The sequence below is a fragment of the Polyodon spathula genome, chromosome 1 (genome assembly GCF_017654505.1).
Source record: "Polyodon spathula isolate WHYD16114869_AA chromosome 1, ASM1765450v1, whole genome shotgun sequence".
NCBI classification, from domain to species: domain Eukaryota; kingdom Metazoa; phylum Chordata; class Actinopteri; order Acipenseriformes; family Polyodontidae; genus Polyodon; species Polyodon spathula.
Window position 1 is genome coordinate 4,287,531 of NC_054534.1, and position 19,166 is coordinate 4,306,696.

Sequence of the window (19,166 nt, forward strand, 5' to 3'; positions counted from 1 at the left end):
ACAATGACAATTATGCAATGGTTCCCAAAGGAGAAAGTCAACCATATGTCCGGTTAATGTAATTTACATTGTAAGCCCTTTCAACAAACATCTACATAACCTAGTAGGTATACAAAATCTATCAAGGGAACACTATAAAGAATTTAATTGGTGTGCAATGGGACAACACTGGGACATGCTTTCAACATCTTAGAAACTTCAGGGTGGAAACAATGGCAAATATAGAAAACTGATGGAAATATAACTGCCTAATACCCCCCACCCCTTCCCCCATCATTTTCATATACCCAAACTGGTTATCTGCTGCACTGCATGTATCACAGCATAAAGTGATCCCCTGCTATTTTACAGATCTATATCTAGTAATCTGGTTACTTCGCGCTTAGCTCATGTTGATGGTAAATGGTAAATAGTACATCTGCTTTACTTTTCTACAGAAGGTCACTTGAATTATCTGCCCTTGATGTTTCAATATATAATCATGTGTAAATCAGATTACAAAATAACGGGGGCAATCTTTCAACAAGTTCTGTGCCTCCTACAAGGGTTACCCTATTTGACCTACTGACTGATTTTTTTTTTCATGCTATAATAATCAAAGCATTAAAATCTAACCACATGCTGTCATTTCAAATTACAATACAATTTTCATCAAAAGACGTTCCATCGAAAGCACTTGGTATTATTACAGTGCTAGCAGTGGTCTCTTGGGAAATCACTAAAAGTGAACCCCCCACCTTACCACTGTATCAAGAACTGTGTTGAACTGCTTAATGGAGAAAATAACATCCTGACGTGCATCGCAGTTGTTTTTTTCTAGTTTCTTTGCACTGTAGAGAAAGCTATTAATATCAGAACTCTAATTGTTTCTAAATGTGTCAGTTTTAATGTATCCTTATTTTCAAGAAGAAATTAACAGACTCGTTTTGTGAGTTTGTTGTATGTACTATCTTGCACTCAGGTGCTATAAAATGTAAGTTATTACTATGCCATTATATTTTGTGTGACTTTTTGATATTTGAGAGATTGCATTAGACATTAAACAAGGTTGCCTACTCAAAGTTAACTGAATTCAAAAGGCAACTGTTAGAACTGTTATTCCGCAAATAAAAAAATAAAAAAAACATTTGTTTACAGGGCTCTCATTTTAGTTTTTAAAATCCTTTTCCGGTTTTGATAATAATACCACAGAACATTTCTTTCACTGAAGACACACTTTGTTGTGCACCCGAAATACATATTCAATTTTAATTCCAGTCAATGTGAGCTCATTTGTTTGCAATCTTTTATACTGAAAAAATCTTGAAAAAAATTACTGTTTAATTCAGGATAGTCAGTAAAGCTGGTGGGTAAATATCCACATACATTTCACACCTTCAGTTTTGGGCTGATTGTTGTCAAAAATCCATCTACTTTATTTTGACTGTCTTCCCCATGTCCTGCCTTCTCTGTTGGCGACTTAACCAGTCATGCCTGGTGGGCGAAAAGGTGTTTATAGCTCTGCTATGTTTGCTTCCATATTACACCTTAAAGCATACATTGTCAGGAAAGTCTAAATGGATGACTTTGTCCTTCTGTATCATAATATATTCTAATCCACTTTAAACAATCAGATATCGGTTACACAGTATACATTAATAACCAGTGGCCATTTTGTCTTATAGTTGGTTCCAATCCACTTCTGTCTACAAGTTATAGTTTTACAAACCGTGCCAATAATGACGCTCTTGATGATAAACGGATTAGAATATCACTCTTGATGATTTACAGATTAGAATATCGGTCTTGATGATTTAAGGATTAGAATATCACTCTTAATGACTTACAGATTAGAATATGAGCAAACCAGACTTTGGGGAAAGAATAAGCAGGCTGGTATAATATCTCCACTCCAGCATATTGATAAACCTGCCCAGCATGAACCCATGAGTACTTACCTAGAGGTCAAATCATTTACCACATTAGTGATCAGGACTGCCATAGAGTGCTTCTTTCCTGGATTTTGAACAAGTCAAGTCAATTTACTCAATTTACAGTGACCCTCAACCGCCCTAATCATGCTTGTGGTAGGGGAGGAAACATCTGATTCTAACATTTAAATAGCGCTTATTGTATGTGTGTGTGTGTGTGTGTGTGTGTGTGTGTGTGTGTGTGTGTGTGTGTGTGTGTGTGTGTGTGAGTGCCTTGCCATCATTTCCACCCCTGCAAGCCTTACATCTGAGAAATGATAAATAAACTTAAGTCTGACATTCCTTTTAGGACAAAAATCTTACAATGCATTTCACATCTAAATTAATCAGTTTTGTTAGTATGGTTACAGACACAGTAACAGTCTAGTGGCTTTTTATTATGCATCAAAACGATAAAAGATAATACGGTGTGTGCCCTGTATTGTGGAACCTTTGTAAACCTATACTCAAGTTTATATACCCTCTCATCTGCCCTCAATTACTTCCATGAAGTTGCCCTATGGTTGTCATGGCTTTTGTTTGTTTAAAATATCTTTTTGTTTAGTAGACTTTACAGAGGCTTCAGGATTTATAGTGGCTTTAGGATTACAATCACAGAAGAACATTCCTTGGAGAAGCTATTGGAAGCTATTGGAGAAGCTATTGCAAAATAAAAAGTGACATAATATTTGTAATACTGTTATACCTCATGTGATTAACATTTTAGGATTAGTTGAAAAATGTTGTTAAAATCAATATTAACAAACAACACACCCCTCAACTCAGTTTAAAATGATGTTCCTGTACATTTCCATTTCCAACTCATACTGTTACCAGCAGACATACAATGTCTCCTTAAATATACATAACAAGTATTTTACTCTTAAGCATCTCTTCAGAACTATGGTTACAAAATAAAACCATACAAATAAGTGACATCTATCTTGAGCTGTTTAAAACCAATTTCTAGAGAGATTTCTAAAAGCTGGACTTACATCATAGCTCAAAATGAGATTTTAAAAATGTTTTAAGAGAACATGAAGCCAACCATAAACTCAATTGAAGTGCTTGAATAAATAAAATACAACACACAATGACACCTTTGACAGCACTCCTTAAATATAGTCATCCTAGACCCAAAGTAGTGATAAAGCTGCAGTGTCTTATATTAACCTTTTCTATAATTGGGAATGTATTCTTTTAAATACAAAATGGGAAACACTGGCAAAATAATAAACAGCAACTTGTTTTCCAGTAATACGCTTCAGGACAAGTTTGCTGCTCCAATGTTCATTATATATATATAAATAAATTTGCTTGTTTGTTTTTTAATCCGCAGTGGATAATATGGTTTATCCTTAATTAAGTAATTCACTTTAGTAAACTGTGTTTTTAAATGTCAGAAGTATATGATGAATCATTAGTACAAATGTTGTGTTCCATATGTGTTGTGTACTTTTGATGCAATTGCAGTGCTCATAAACACATCTTTAAGACTGTGATTGAATTTATACAAACAATCTACTGGTAGGGATCACTTTACCGTTTTCTACCTAAAAAATAAATAAATACAATTAAAATAATTTTAAAAACAAACCTGCAGCTTTCCTGGATCTTTTAACCACAGTATGAACTCTCTTCCCCCACCTCCCACCAACAAACACATGCTGTATAGAAAAGTTTCAACCCAGCCATTCTAAGTAAATAAAAAAGACAAACATCTGACAAGGGTAGGCTTAGGCCATTGTACAAATCAGAGATTCCTGCCTATCACAACCGAACACTTGTTCATGAGAAATCGATTTTAAATTTGTACAGGTTTCGCACAGTTCACATGGAGATATTTGAGGGCTATTCCGGGGAGCTGAGTTTTTTTTCCCAGCAGTTCACTCCTCTTCTGTGCAGCCGAGCAGCTCGGCCCGTAAAGTGATGCGTCCGTACCATGACCAAGGCAGGATCCGGATGAACCGAGCATAGATGGGGGGATCTATCCCGTTCTTTCTGTGTGTGTCATTGTCAAAGTTTCCTTGGAAAACCTGCCGAAAGTACACAGAATTAACAAATTAGTGACAGGCAGAAAAAAAAAGCTAAGCATTCACATCAGCATTTTCTTACAGTGTTGATGCACACATCACCCTGTCTTAATCTTTTACTTAACACATTACAGGTCATTTCACAGACCCAGATGAGCACTAGTCTTGGACTACTTTACCTGAGGTAAGATTAGATAGTGCAAGATCAGTGTTAATCAGTATTTGTGGAACCTTAGGGAGGAGAAAGTTATATTCATTTTAATTAAGTTTACTGGACAATAAAAAGTATACTGCAGTACATCTTAGGAAGTAATGGACTTCGTAGAGGATGAACACCTTGACAAACTGCTATCCATCAAACTGCTAATTATATTTGGGTAATTTGGCCCATCTCTACCATATACCCAGGAATATCATTTTAAATGCGAGTTAGAAAGCCTCATTAAGTGTATGCATCACCAGAACGACATCTACAGAATGAGATATCCAAATTAGTAACCTGGTTGTTAAAAGGCAGTGCACACCCCAGAAAGAGAATGACTCTTTGCTGCCAGTGCATTATTTCCTAACAAAGAAATCAGCCAGTGTACCTGTGCTGCACTGATTTAATCCTACAGAATCTCATTTCGTGTAGCACTGGGAAGGCTACTGCTTGTTTTGAAGTGTCTAATCCATCAACTGTATGAAACACCACAGATAATAGAAATACATTTTCAGAACACCTTTCACTAGTGTTGTATGTTGGTGTTGCCACCAGAAAACACATTCCTCACACAAAGATCCCACCAACATAAAAAATGTGAGCTCTGATATTTAAAGATAACATACTAATGATTTCCTTTTATGTATTTGTATTTCTCCTATGGAACTTGACCAAACACTGTTCCTCTGCTTATGAAAGAAATTGTGGGTTTGGAAAAAAAAAAAAAAAAACATTGCCTATGAGGCCCAAGTTGTAATAAAATAAGCTGTGCGCAGTACATCGTCCTATAGACTTCTGCTTGTGAGAATCAAAGTACAACAGAACCAGTCTATATAGAACAAGAACATTGTCCCCTCTAGTCTGCCCACACATTTTCCATAACTCTGCTTTAATCAACCAAGAGTACAGGGAGTCTTTATACATAATCATGCAAGTTCAGTGGTCAGGCTAAATGCCAGGAGATCTCTTTGGGTTGGAAGCCCAGACTGAAGGTGTGCCCTTGTTAAATACTCTTGATCTCACTTTGCCTCAGCCCAGTTGTTGTATCCTGTTAAAACTATCTGGTTAAATAATTCCCAGTCCATAACACTTGATAAATACCTGTAAGAACTGGTACTATGAGAAATGCAGGCAAGATAAAAAATAAAAAGACCATACGTTAGATTATTTGGAAGATATAAAGAAGATATACATTATTATTATTATTATTATTATTATTATTATTATTATTATTATTATTATTATTATTATTATTATTATTATTATTACGGAACAGGAGCAAAGGCTGTGGGGAGTAAGTCCTAGGACTTGAAAAAGGAATTATGTTCTTGTGACTTTACCAGCCTCCAAGGCTGGGAAGTAAGAGTTACTTTCTCAAAAAGAAAATGAAGCGAAGGATAGCGGATACATTTAAGAAGAATGGAAGTCATCGGGGCTTCCAAGGAACGCCTGTGCTTAGGGAGGTCAACGTGGCCAGAGCTTCTAGAGCCACGTGAGTAGACAGGAATTTTAAAAGAGAGAAGGAAATGAACATGCAAAGGAGCCACAGAGGCATACATGAACCCCCTCACCACACATAAATTTTACAATTATTATTATTATTATAAACAGTATCAGTTTATGCAGCATCGACAGGCAGACAGATATATAGATAAATACTTTTACAAAAAAAAAACCCTGTATATTCTACTTTAAAGAAACACATCTTTGACATTACAAGACAATAAAACACAAAGTACAGCATTACATAATCAAATACCATATTACTTCAATTTGGTACGCAGCATTTATTTTAAATTGATCAAAATGACTGCAGCCCTTAAACGAGAGTGGTGATTATACGAGGGCGGCCTTTATTAATAATACTATGCTTTACAAATGCTGCAATATTTTATTACATAATTTAAGGCATTTTAGAAGCGGCTCCGATCTGCAGCAATATACTTTTGTGTGATTTTGGGTCTTGAATACATTTACTGACAGTTAACAAGAGCCTACTACATGGAAGTTGGGAGCTCAGGGGTGTACTGCACCAGCAAATCAGGAGTGTGTATTGGTTGCTATGGGGCGCGACAAGAAGAGGAGAGAGAACGGTAGTACAGTGTGATGCAGTTGTTTTTCTTAACGAAAAATAGAATATCGGTTTGATTTCTGTTAAAACTAAAATATATCCTTATATCCTTATACCAATATATCCTTGGTTATTTTTTTTTTTCTCACTGTAATTTAACTGCTTGTTGTAATTTTGCTGTAAGAGAAACCGAAACTAAATCTTCTCATAGATAGCAAGCAAGTTTTTTTTTTTTTTTTTTTTTTTTTTTTTAAATATATAATTGTACAGGACTGAGTAAAATTACAATTGAGTAAAAATAAAACAACTAAACCCCCTACAAGAAGATATCTTCGGCCAGCTTTAGGATAGCGCTTAGAGTGACCGGCAAAGCTCGAAGTTCCTGTAAGTTTAAGTTTTCACCATCCAAGCTGAGGACGAGGTAAACAGACAGCCCTTGTTTTATCCCCTGCTGTGTTGGCACTGAACTCTGCTGGGGGAAAAAAAGGCAGTGAAGGACTGCTGTACTGTAAGTAGTTCATCTCGGGTTGTCTGTCGGGACTGTACCATAAAAAATTAAAAAAATTGAGGGCGGCATTAATTCGAGGGCAGCGTTAATTGGAAGTAATACGGTATCTAAACATTTTAAAGGATAGCAAAAAAGGAAAATTACAAATAAATATTTAAACTCAGTCTCACAAAGTGCAACAGCAATACACCAATTCAAAGAAAATGTTTCCAGATAATGTACCATACTGTAATCTTTAAAATCCAGTTTAATCCTGTTGATAACCAGCATTCTAAAAACAGTAACTACAGTGGATTCACCAACACCAGCAATGTGAGCCATCCTGCTTTTAAAAATAGAGAGCTTGGTATCTCCCAACTGAAAATGTGTCAACTGACACAAATATTCTAAACCAAGGTCAACAAACAGGCACTTTATAAAAATATAAAGGGAGGTTAAATGATTACAGAAAACAAAAGGGGCATTTGTCTGTTATTCCAGGATCTAGGATGCACAGGTATGAGCTGACAGTGACAATGGTATGCAGGAGTCTCCACTGCAGGGCACCTGATCTTTTGGGTAGAGGAGGTTTATAGAGACTCCTCCAGTCCTGTCGGGCCTGCTCTCCCACCTCCAGCCGCTCCCTCTAACGTGTGTCTGGAAATTCTTATTATTGTCTTTTTTTATGTATTTTAACACATATTTAATATACTTTTTTGCGTATATTTGCCAGGGGGAGATCTGTTGAATGTTCCATTTTTAACAGATGGCCTTCATCTTCCCCATACAGACTGGAAAATTGCAAACGTAATACCGATCCACAAAAAGGGAAACAAAACTGAACCAGGTAACTACAGACCAGTAAGCCTGACTTCTATTACATGCAAACTTATGGAAACTGTAATAAGATCCAAAATGGAAAATTACCTATATGGTAACAGGGTCCTGGGAGACAGTCAACATGGTTTTAGGAAAGGGAGATTGTGTCTAACCAACTTGCTTGATTTTTTTCAGGATGGAACATCAATAATGGATAATTGCAAAGCATATGACATGGTTTATTTAGATTTCCAGAAAGCTTTTGACAAAGTCCCGCACAAAAGATTAATTCTCAAACTGAACGCAGTTGGGATTCAAGGAAACACATGTACATGGATTAGGGAGTGGTTAACATGTAGAAAACAGAAACCTCAGAATGGAGTGAGGTAACCAGTGGTGTACCACAAGGATCAGTATTAGGTCCTCTGCTATTCCTAATCTACATTAATGATTTAGATTCTGGTATACTAAGCAAACTTGTAAAATTTGCAGACGACACAAAAGTAGGAGGAGTGGCAAACACTGTTGTAGCAGCAAAGGTCATTCAAAATGATCTAGACAAGATTCAGAACTGGGCAGACACATGGCAAATGACATTTAATAGAGAAAAGTGTAAGGTACTGCACGCAGGAAATAAAAATGTACATTATAAATATCATATGGGAGATACTGAAATTGGAGAAGGAATCTGTGAAAAAGACCTAGGAGTTTTTGTTGACTCAGAAATGTCTTCATCTAGACAATGTGGGGAAGCTATAAAAAAAGGCTAACAAGATGCTCGGATACATTGTGAAAAGTGTTGAATTTAAATCAAGGGAAGTAATGTTAAAACTGTACAATGCACTAGTAAGACCTAAACTTGAATATTGTGTGCAGTTCTGGTCACCTCGCTATAAAAAAGATATTGCTGCTCTAGAAAGAGTGCAAAGAAGAGCAACCAGAATTATTCTGGGCTTAAAAGGCATGTCATATGCAGACAGGCTAAAAGAATTGAATCTGTTCAATCTTGAACAAAGAAGACTACGTGGCGACCTAATTCAAGCATTCAAAATTCTAAAAGGTATTGACAGTGTTGACCCAAGGGACTTTTTCAGTCTGAAAAAAGAAACAAGGACCAGGGGTTTTGGGATCAATAAGCTACTAACAACCAAACGAGCAAAATGGGCCAAATGGCCTCCTCTCGTTTGTAAACTTTCTTATGTTCTTATGTTCTTATGGAGAAATGAATAAAGAGGGGAAAGGGGTCTCATGTCAGGCTAGGTTCTTTTCTAGAAACCTTTTTTTAGAATTTCCCGCTGCTCTCTGGATAGGGGTGTTTGAAACTGATAAAAGTAGCCGTTCAGCCTAATCTAACGAAGAGTAATTACGTGGTAAAATGGTGGGCAGTTGGGAGAGTTGACCAGGGCACTGTCCAGGAGGAAAAGCTGTTTATCAAACTCCAGCCCTCCAACCTGACATAATAAAAGCAGAGCCACATCTGTCCAGGGAAGTTTCTCACTGCTATACAACAGTTTCATCACTGTTTGCAGCCTGAATGCTCTATGTCTATTGGACAGGTCCATCAAACTCTGTCCCCCTTCTTCCAGTGGCAAAAACAAGACGCACTGACTTAGCCAATGTAACCTGTCCCAGAAAAATCTCAAAAACTCTCTGAATTTATATTAAAAGGTCTTTCTGAGGCTCCATACATGTGTCAAAGCACAAAGGCTGCCAGATTATTTATAATTAAAATCCTTCCCCGGTAAGAGATCTTTGGTAAAATCCAACGCCATTTCTCTTTTACTTTCTCCTACAACCCCCCCCAGTTTTTCCTAACTGCGCTCTCATTCCCCAAGTACACTCCCAGATACTTTATCTCCTCCTGGCTCCACTGCAAGCCACCTGGCAGAACCAGACGTTCCAGACCCCTTCCAATCCCCTATTCAAAAACCTTCACTTGTTGTGCCAGTTTATTTTGACTGATTAAATTGTTTCAAAATATTTCTGGCTTTCATATAAATTGTCAACATCTGCTTGACTGAATAAAAACAGAAATCTGCATAAGCGGAAACCTTGACTCGTTGAGCCAAGCTGTCTGGGATAGAAAGTTCTGTTAACCACTTCAACTCCAGGTACCAGATTTTGAAAAAAATAACAATGTTTTCAAACCTGTAATTGCTATAAAATGTTAACACATAATGAATAAAACACAAATAAATGACCTAAACTGTGTTTTTCATTAACCCTTTATGCTCCTGTGTACTACATACCCATGTTCAATACAGAGATAAAAAAATAAAAGTAAATACAGTATAATCATAACTCTTGAAAAACTGCTCACTTCTAAATCTTTTGTAGTCATTTTTGTATTACTTTAGTATAATACATGTTAATTTGGATTCATATGTTGCTTTTTTCTGACTTTATGTGAATGAAAACACACACATTTGCCCGTTTTCCCATTGGAAATAGTGATATTTTGAAATATCACTGTCCTGGTCACAAAAGCAAAGTTTGTGGGGAATAATAGCCATTTTCTATACTTTTGAGGCATAAGCAATTAGGAAATAACACTTACTACCCAGGAACAAAAAAAATAAAAATTGTTACACGGTATTATCGACTTGCTCTGTGACATTTACTGAAATGTTCAATACAACAGAACCTGGGTTGCCCTTGCAGCCACTGCATTTGTTTTGTGTCTTTTCTTTTGTTTTCATTTTCGTAGCAGACCCTGCACTTTTGTTGCAGTCCCTGCTTTCCTTGTGTTGGAGGGATAGTCACAAATGAGTGTACAGGGCCACTTTGCGCAGGCATTGTGATGGATCTGGCTGCTTCATTGCCTGTACCCAGTGTTGTGTTTTGATAGTATTTTGTCACAGCACTGCCATTTCAAACCAAACAGCTTCCTGTTTGCAACTGGCTTACCTGTATAGTAGCTGCATGCTCTTTTGTTTGCACAGTTTGTACTGTTCTTGGCTCCACATCCTTTTCATCATCATCGCTGATTGATAAGTCAGCATTACTATCGCTGGTATCGAAATCTTCCGAACCAGCTTCACTCCCGTTGCTCATTATAGAAACACCACATACGTTGCCATGTTTAGCTTTAGCTAAAAACTATATAAACTATAAATGTTAGCCCACGTAGTTCAGGGGGCATGCAGCAGGGGGCTTCCAATTTCCTGTCAATTAGTACCTATTTTCTATTTAAGCCCTAATCATTTGCACCTTCGCTGTCTAGCATTTTGTTTTTGTAGCAAATGAGCAGACACCGCCTTTTCATGCTTCACTGCTAATCTACACTTCGTTGCCTTTCACTGGAGGTCAATTCTCTGCGCAGCGCTCCCAAGACATTATCAAATATTTTCCTATCTGCTCCGATGCTGCTTCTCATCATTCAGCTTCTCCATTCGGCTGCAGGAGCTCCAACGTTAGTCTTTCCTGCGCTTTCCAGCCTCCAGCCCAGCAACAGCACTGTCCAAACCGCAGCTTCATTTCTCAACTTGTCCGCGTCTTTATTAGACAGACTGGCCCTCCACTAAAACCTCTAAAGCTCCTTCAATAGGACATCGACATTCCCATCATCAGCTTTTGCCTTGCCATAGCTCCTCTATTTAAATCCACCACAAAGCTGTGTCAGCTGAATCTTTCTTTACTCTTCGCTTGCAATTAAGCGCCCCTCCACCGATCCCAGAGCCAGCACAATTTACCGTTCCTTCATAAGATCCTGCCCTGGATTTCTATTAGCTACGTTCAATGTTTTAAAGACCTATCCAGTAAATTTAATACTCCATTTCAACGTGTGGCTGCTTGTGCTTTCGACTGGTCACAACATGTTCCAACAACACTGCTGTTCTGCAACTTTTCCACCGGCGCCTCTCAGTCCATGGCTACCACGGCAACGCCCTCATTGAGCGATTGCGGGGAGTGGTAAGTCTCCATGGTGACCAGGCAGCTTCATCCAAGACTGCGAGCTCTGTGCCTCAGTAGTGCAACCTTCTGGCTTGCTGCTGCTGCTCTTTCACAATCTGTGAGGGCTCGTTCAACTCGCCAAACTGTGACATCTAAATACTGTGTTAACGTATTTATATATACAACTAACTGTCCTAAAACACGTAACGAAGATATTCAAATCTAAAAGAATATGCAATTGTTGTTCTACACCAAGAAGGATTTTAATCACAATAACCAATATATTCTACCTGGCTAGACTCAAGCCAATGGTTAATTCCAATCATAACCGCTAGATGGCAGTATAACACCACAAATTTTATACAGTCTCTAAGCTGGTTTGCTATCACTGTGAAGCTCGCACGCTGCAGCTTTTCTATACATTCCTGCAGTTTGTTGTCACTCCAAGGGATTCACAGGAGTCCCCCTCCTCCTCAACCTTTTGTAACAACCGATGTTCTCCAATTTCAACTCTTCCCCTCTTCAAGGACCTGGTTATGAAGCAACCTTACTCAGCTGTTTTTGAGATGCTCCGTATCTACCATCATAGTAACGTCCTGCTTCCCTGCATCACACATCCATTCCTGTGACTTATCCCTGTTCCCAGATTTGTGTTTCCTCATCTGGCGCTGCTCCTCCAATCTGACCAGCTTCATCAAGGTCATCATTTCATCAACGCGAGCCGCCAGTCAGTCATGGAACCATGTCCTACAATTTATCAATGTTGCAGTCAATGTCCTCCTACCCCCAATAGACAATAAACTGCTCCCGACCAATCAATAGGTTTTGAAAACGCCTCGGAGCAACACATTCTTCATCCTCTCTGGTTCTGCAGCGGTCACAAATCTCTGCAATCTTCATCTCTGCCCAAAAGCAACCCCATCTCTGACTCCATCTAAATCTGCCTTAACACTGAAAGACCAATATCTACTGCATTCAGTAGATTCTTACTCTCTGCAGCAGACCACCGCACTCTACCGATGGTAGTCCTCCGTTCACCATTGCAGATCTTTGCTTCAGCAGATCTCTGCTCTCACAACTGGGCCTCTGAACACTACTGACAGCACTCCATTGTTTTCTTCCTCAGACCTCTGCTCTGTTCAGCAAATCCCGACCTCTACTGTTAATCGCTCCTCACTACAGCAGATCTCCACTCCCTCTTCAGATCAGCTCACTACTGCAGCTGCAAAAGTCGCTCTAGTTTACTGTTTAAATCTGCAACTGCACTTCTCCAGAGCCTACAATGCTCCAGCCTTCCTCCAATATGCAGATCGTGGCAGCATTCCCACAATCAAGGCTAAAGCTAATCCCCATCTAATCAAAATACAGGGCACTTCCTCAGCAATCCTATTCATATCTCCTCTCATCCTCCCAAATGTTACAGCATTAATACTTGGTTTGAGACGTGGTACGAGACTGGAAATCTGTCTTGATTATGAACTAAGGATTTCCACTATAAAGAGAATAACTGGCGTTGCGAAACCCAAATCTCTGAATGTGAGTTTACCTTTTCCATTTCAAACAGACATGATACTAGCAAACCGCTGATTGATCCTGTATTAACTAACACATAAAAAGGCGACATCTCATCTCTGCCCTCATTTCTAGAATATGGGGCGCAACGGCGCCGTGCTTCCCCAGTAGCCGATTCATATGTTCGTTTAGTCGAGCTGCCACCTCAGCCCTCAGTTCCAGCTCTCCTTCTGCCTCTACTTTCGGTATCTAAGTTCAGTCAGTTGGTCCCATATGCTTCCACAACCCCCATCCAGAATCCTCAGCTTCTCCAGATGCTATCTCCCTATCTCCCTTTTCAAGGTATCTCCACAGCAGGAACCCCCCCAGCCCCTCCTCAGAACCCCTGTTCATTGATTCCTCTCACTCCTATGATCACCACCTTCACCCTCGCCTCCGAGCAGACCTCCCTCCATTCCTCCACCCTTGCCTCTGAGCAGGCCTCCCACCTCGACCCCTCCCTCTTTTCCAGAGCAGGCCTCCCTTCTCTCTTCCACCCTCGCCTTCGAGCAGACCTCCCTCCTCTCCACCCTCGCCTCCGAGCAGGCCTCCTTCCTCTCCACCCTCGTCTCCAGAGCAGGCCTCACACCCCTCAACTCCACCCCCGCCTCCTCGCAGACCTCCCTCCTCTCCACTCTTGCCTCCTCGAAGGCCTCCCTCCTCTCCACCCTCGCGTCCAGAGCAGGCCTCCCTCCTTGACTCTCCCCCCCTTCCCTTCCCCCCAGCCTAATCATGAATGTGGGGGAGTTGGTCATCCTCTGCAGTGGATTCCTACATTAATTCATCCTTCCTTGATATAGTTGCTGCTCCTTCTAAAAATGCTAGTATGCCCGGAGTGGTGGCTACCTGTCTGCCGAGGCCACTAGAAGTTTTCCCCTAATCAACCTCAAGGGGTTTTTTCCTCTCCACTGAGCAGCAGGTATACACATAGTCACATACTACTAAATTACTAACCATCCTACTGTTTGACCCGTTTGTCCTTCTGGTCTTTTGTTTGTTATACGCTGGCATGTGCTGCTTTTGTTCATCTCACGGTAGGAGATTTCGTGAGGAGTCGGGGGGGGGGTGGGGGTTGAGTCAGAGCGGACCCCCGGCCACACTCTGTTCTTTCGCAGTTCCTGCGCTTATCTTGCCTCACTCAAGGCTCTGTTCCATACTCTGCCTCAATTCGGGACATGGCTACTCCGTGCTCGAGTCCCATACCAACCTTTATGCCTTGTTCTTATTTCAGGTTCCAGGCAGCGTGAAGTCTTGGTCAATTGGGGGTCTAACGAGCACCCCTTCTCATAACTTCTTCCGGGACCATCTTCCTCCCGAGGGGCGGCTCCCCGAGTCATAACCCTTGTATGTGTTTTCGGTTGCTGGGTCTTTTGCCCCTGGGTTGTGTCAGCATTACCGTCCTCAGTCAGTGACCACTTTTCGTATCCTGTCTTCTGTTGCTTGGTCCTTCGCCCCTGGGTTGTGTCGGCATCGCCACACTCAGTTAGTGACCATCTTTCTATCCGGTTTCGGTTGCTGGGTCCTTTGCCCCTGGGTTGTGTCGGCATCGCCACCCTCAGTCAGTGACCACCTTCTATCCTAGCTTCCGTGTCCAGCTTCGCTGGTCTGCTACTAGAGTGGGCCTCACCCGCTCTTCTATCCTAGGTCCGGTCCTCTAGCCAACATTCTGTCCTACTTACCGCTCCCTTCTGCTTCTTTTGCCCTATCTAACATCCCCCAGCTCACGCCCCGTAAACTAAACAAGTAACACTAATAATAAAACAAAACAATAATTTAAAATACTACATATAAATACTTGTAAAAGTTGAATGGCTTCCTGAAATATATTTTAGTCTTCTAAACACCCACAGGTGGATTGGAATCACTACATGACACACAATTGGATACAAATGTCACCTGACCCTCCTCTGACTTTCATTGCACATTCCACAGTACTAGCACTGCCTTAGAGAATGAAACCTGAAACGCTAGACTGAGAAACCGATCACAAAATAGAATGGAAAACTTGACACATGCAGGTACAACATGGTACTGTAAATGGATTTTCATTTGATGTACATATGTGCGTCATGGTGTTGAAGTGGTTAAAACCTGTCTGTGTCTGTTGATAAGAGGCTCAATAGATAGGGAGTAAAGTGTTCCTGAGAGAGGACATTAAAAAAACACTCCTCATTGATCTTCAGGATGCTAACAATACCACAGTATAGTGAGTATATTTGAGATATCTCAGCCCAAAACAGAAGGCATCAAATACATTCCATAAATAATTGAGTCAAAGGCTTTCTCTTTGTCAAGAGAGATAAGCCCAGCAGGGAAATCAAGAGCTTGGAAGCAGCCAACATGTCTCAAATTTAAAAAAAAAAATTGTAAAAAATGCATCTATTGGACAAACAGTCGGCTTGGTCAGGGTGTGTAATATAACCCACAACAGAGCTTAGTCTGTCTGTCAGAGCTTTAGAGATGGTTTTATAATCCATACACAACAGAGATACAGGTATCCTGTTCCTTATATTACATAGACCCCCTTTTTTGGCAATAGAATTATTATTGCTCTCCTGCAGCTCAAAGGCAGCTCTCCATTCTCCATGCTTTCATTGTGGACTGCGTACAGGTCATCCTTTAATAGTGTCCTGAAAGTTTTTAAAAATTCCACAGGCAGCCCATCCATTTCAAGAGCTTTTTCTCCTTTTAGCCCTTGGAGGGGCATCAGAGAGCTCCAGGCGCATTAAAGGACCATTGAACGCTTTCTTTTCCTTTTCAGTAATCCTTGGAAGAACCTCCAGGAACCGTCGTGTCTCCTCAGCCTGCTCTCCAGCCTCCGTTGTGAAAAGTTCTGAGTAGAACCTGAGAGTGTATAGCCAGATCTCCTCATGCTCCCGCAACTCTTCTCCTAACAGTGTTTAAGACAATGGTTGATTTTCTGCTTTGCTCTTTTTATCCCATCCAAAGAAAAGCTGTGAAAAGCTTTTATGTACTGCACTCAGGACCTCATCAACGCCCCCCTGCACTTTGACATTCAGCAGCTCAGCCAGCTATTATTTTTGGTTCTTGAGGTCTTGAATTAACCTGCTGTTGTGGTTGGACTGCAGAGCTTGCTGAAGCTCTAACATGTCCCTCTCCAGCTCTTCCAAAGCTTCAGTCATCCTCTTTGTGACATTAGTAGTGTACTGCTGAGACAGCAATCTGATCTGCACCTTCCCCACATCCCATCACTGAGCCAGGAAAGTAAAAGCAGTTTTTTGCTCTCTCCACCTTTCTCAGAAAAAGCTCATGCATTTTTTTAAATGGATGTCTTTTAAAAAGTGAATATTAAAATGCCTGTAGGATTTTCCTGGCTTTATGGAGGGTACCATTACAGATAGTTTTAGAAGTGAATGATCAGATAACCCAGTTGGAGAAATAAAACACTTGGTGACCAAATGAAATGCTGTTTAAAAATATAAAAGCGATCTAACCTGGTCAAATATACATTATTATTGCAGTATTTGACTCATGTATACTGTCTATTTGAAATATAAATTTTTCCATACATTAGTCAAGTCATGCTTATTTAAAATTAAAGAAAGTTCTGTGGCGGACTGAGGGTGTGGCTCAGGATGATTACGGTCCTCCAGATGATTAATTGTACAGTTAAAATCACCAGGTCAAAACACCCTATGTTTCCTAACAGCAATGTGTTTCAGCTTAGGGGATTTACATCCCAGTGGGATTCTCTTCAGGCTCGAAACTACTTGTCTGTATTGGGAAAGTGCATTCTCTATCAGGTCATTCTTTAAAAATGGAGGAATGTTTAAGAGGACTACCTTTCTGGATGGTAAAGCAAGAAATAAATATCAGGTAAAACAATAATAAATGTCTCATTTACCACGATTCACAAAACAGCTTTAACAATTGACCCACTCATTCGGGATGCAGATATAATATTTTTGCACCCCACTTCACCTAACGCCAAAACACATAGTTCCAAAGAAACAAAACCTCCATGACAACAGCTTAACTTTTCAAAAGTTTGATGGAGCTTCCCTCCCCACAGAACTGTCCATACTGGCCTATTCAAGCTGACAAAGCAGCGTTTAAGAAAATGTCAAACACCAGAAAACTATGATAACTGTATGCAATTATTTCATGCTAGCAATACATGCTCATAATTAATAAGAATTGTAAAACCTTGTTTAAAACTCCTTTACAGCTCCCATGTTTTTCTCATTCTGACACTAACAGGACATCTGGTGAAACTAGTGGGGATTTGGACAACAAATCCAACAGTGATTAAAAATGTCCAGACTAATTAAATACCTTAAGAACTTGCTAAGAGACACAGTTTGAGCTCTCACAGCTGGATATAATAAACAGCTAAAAAATATGGTTCTCTGTTTTATGGTACTCTGAATTGTTAGAGAAGAGTAGAAATGCAACATGTTACTCAAGTGATGGTGGGGACCCTTATACCTGAACATTTATCTGGATTCAGTGGGTGGTTACTGTGTCAGAAATGTATCAACGGTCAGTGCCCTCGTGTATAGAAATGGGAAGCAGAGATTTCATTTTTTCTAGCTTTGCCTTTCGTTGGAAATATTGATTTTTTTTTCTTTCAAAGCATCAATGAGTTGGCTAAGGCACACAGAATAGCTAGGATGATTGATGTACATTCTGGAATTTATTTCACTGATTTAAAATGTGGTGCATGCACGATTTTAATCTTACATTGTACAGCACACTAGCTTTCAGTAATAGAATGGATCTGCAGGTTTACATGAAACTCACATGAGTAATCCTGCAGTTTATTACAGTCAGTCGTGTAGTCAGTCAGTTTTGTTTTATATATATATATATTTCTATATATATATATATATATATATATATCTATATATATATATATTTGTTTATAAAAACAAATGAATGCACTAACCAGCCACACACAAGATTTCTGAGTATTACTGACTGATAGTAGTTTTTTTATTTTAGTTTTGCTAAATTGCATTGCCTTTTGCATTTTACGCAGTTCTGTGCATGGGTAACAGTTTGATTTCCTTTTGCTGTTGGGTTGTTAATGGGTAATTTCACATGCTGCTACAACACGTGACAGATTTAAAAGCAAGTCATATTTTCAGAATCATATCGTGGGGTGGGGGGGGTACACCTGTGCTTTTGTTTTATGTCACAGACAATAGATTTTGTCTGTGTATATAGATTTTCTATTTCATGTAACTGAAACAGTTATGTGTGTATATATATATATATATATATATATATATATATATATATATATATATATATATATATATATATATATATATATATAGTAAAAGATCCTTTCACTTTTCACGTTCGTTGCCCCTTTCAAAGTAGACCCAGGACACAGAAATGGAATTTTTTAAGCGCTGACGCGCACTTTTAATAAACACCAATCAAATAAATTAAACAAAACAAACAAACACCTAGCTCCTTCTTGGAGCACTAACTATACAGTCTGGAACCTAACTCAACCAGGACAGCTAAGCTGTTTACCTGTAACCCAAACACAACACACAAGGTTTAACACAGCACTTTACCTTGACTGCTTGGAAGCAGACCACACCTTCTGCCTCCCTACGCACAGCAACCCCGAACAAACTGCCTGTCTCTCTTAAATACCCTGCACCTGTCTCTAATTTATAATTACGACCAGGTGCAGAGGATTAACTAAACATTAAAACAATTACACAATTAAACCCCATAACACCCAAATGTGCATTCTCACAAGGTTTTTAGCAGGGAAGGATTTTAACCCCCTCCCTGGTACCTTACTATATATATATATATATATATATATATATATATATATATATATATATATATATATATATATATATATGCAGGGCCCTGGAAGTTTTGGTTTTCCCTGTTTGCATGGCTTAAAACTACCTGCTGCCTTATACCTACAGTAACCAATCCCTACAGAACACAAGAAATATCAGCTTAAACATTTTGATCTGCAACATACTTTGGAAAACCTGTCCTGAATTTAAATGTTTGAACAAAAGTAACCAAAGAACCAACAGACTTTCATCACATTATGAGGCAGGCAAGTGATAAGGTTACTCATACTGATTTTAATAGCCCTGAGTGCCATTCATTTAACAGAACGTTTTCCTACTACACATTGAGACAAATTAGAAAT

General features: G+C 39.4%; 1 protein-coding gene across 2 annotated transcripts in view; it reads right to left on the minus strand.

Moving 5' to 3' along the window:
- Positions 1 to 1,512: 1,512 nt before the first annotated feature.
- Positions 1,513 to 19,166, minus strand: part of edil3b (EGF-like repeats and discoidin I-like domains 3b) — a 158,496-nt gene continuing 140,842 nt past the window's right edge. For both annotated transcript variants that reach the window (XM_041244836.1, XM_041244827.1), the window contains exon 11: positions 1,513 to 3,985. In XM_041244836.1, the coding sequence (XP_041100770.1) occupies positions 3,836 to 3,985 (150 nt within the window). In that variant the 3' untranslated portion in view covers positions 1,513 to 3,835. The remainder of the gene's footprint in view (positions 3,986 to 19,166) is intronic.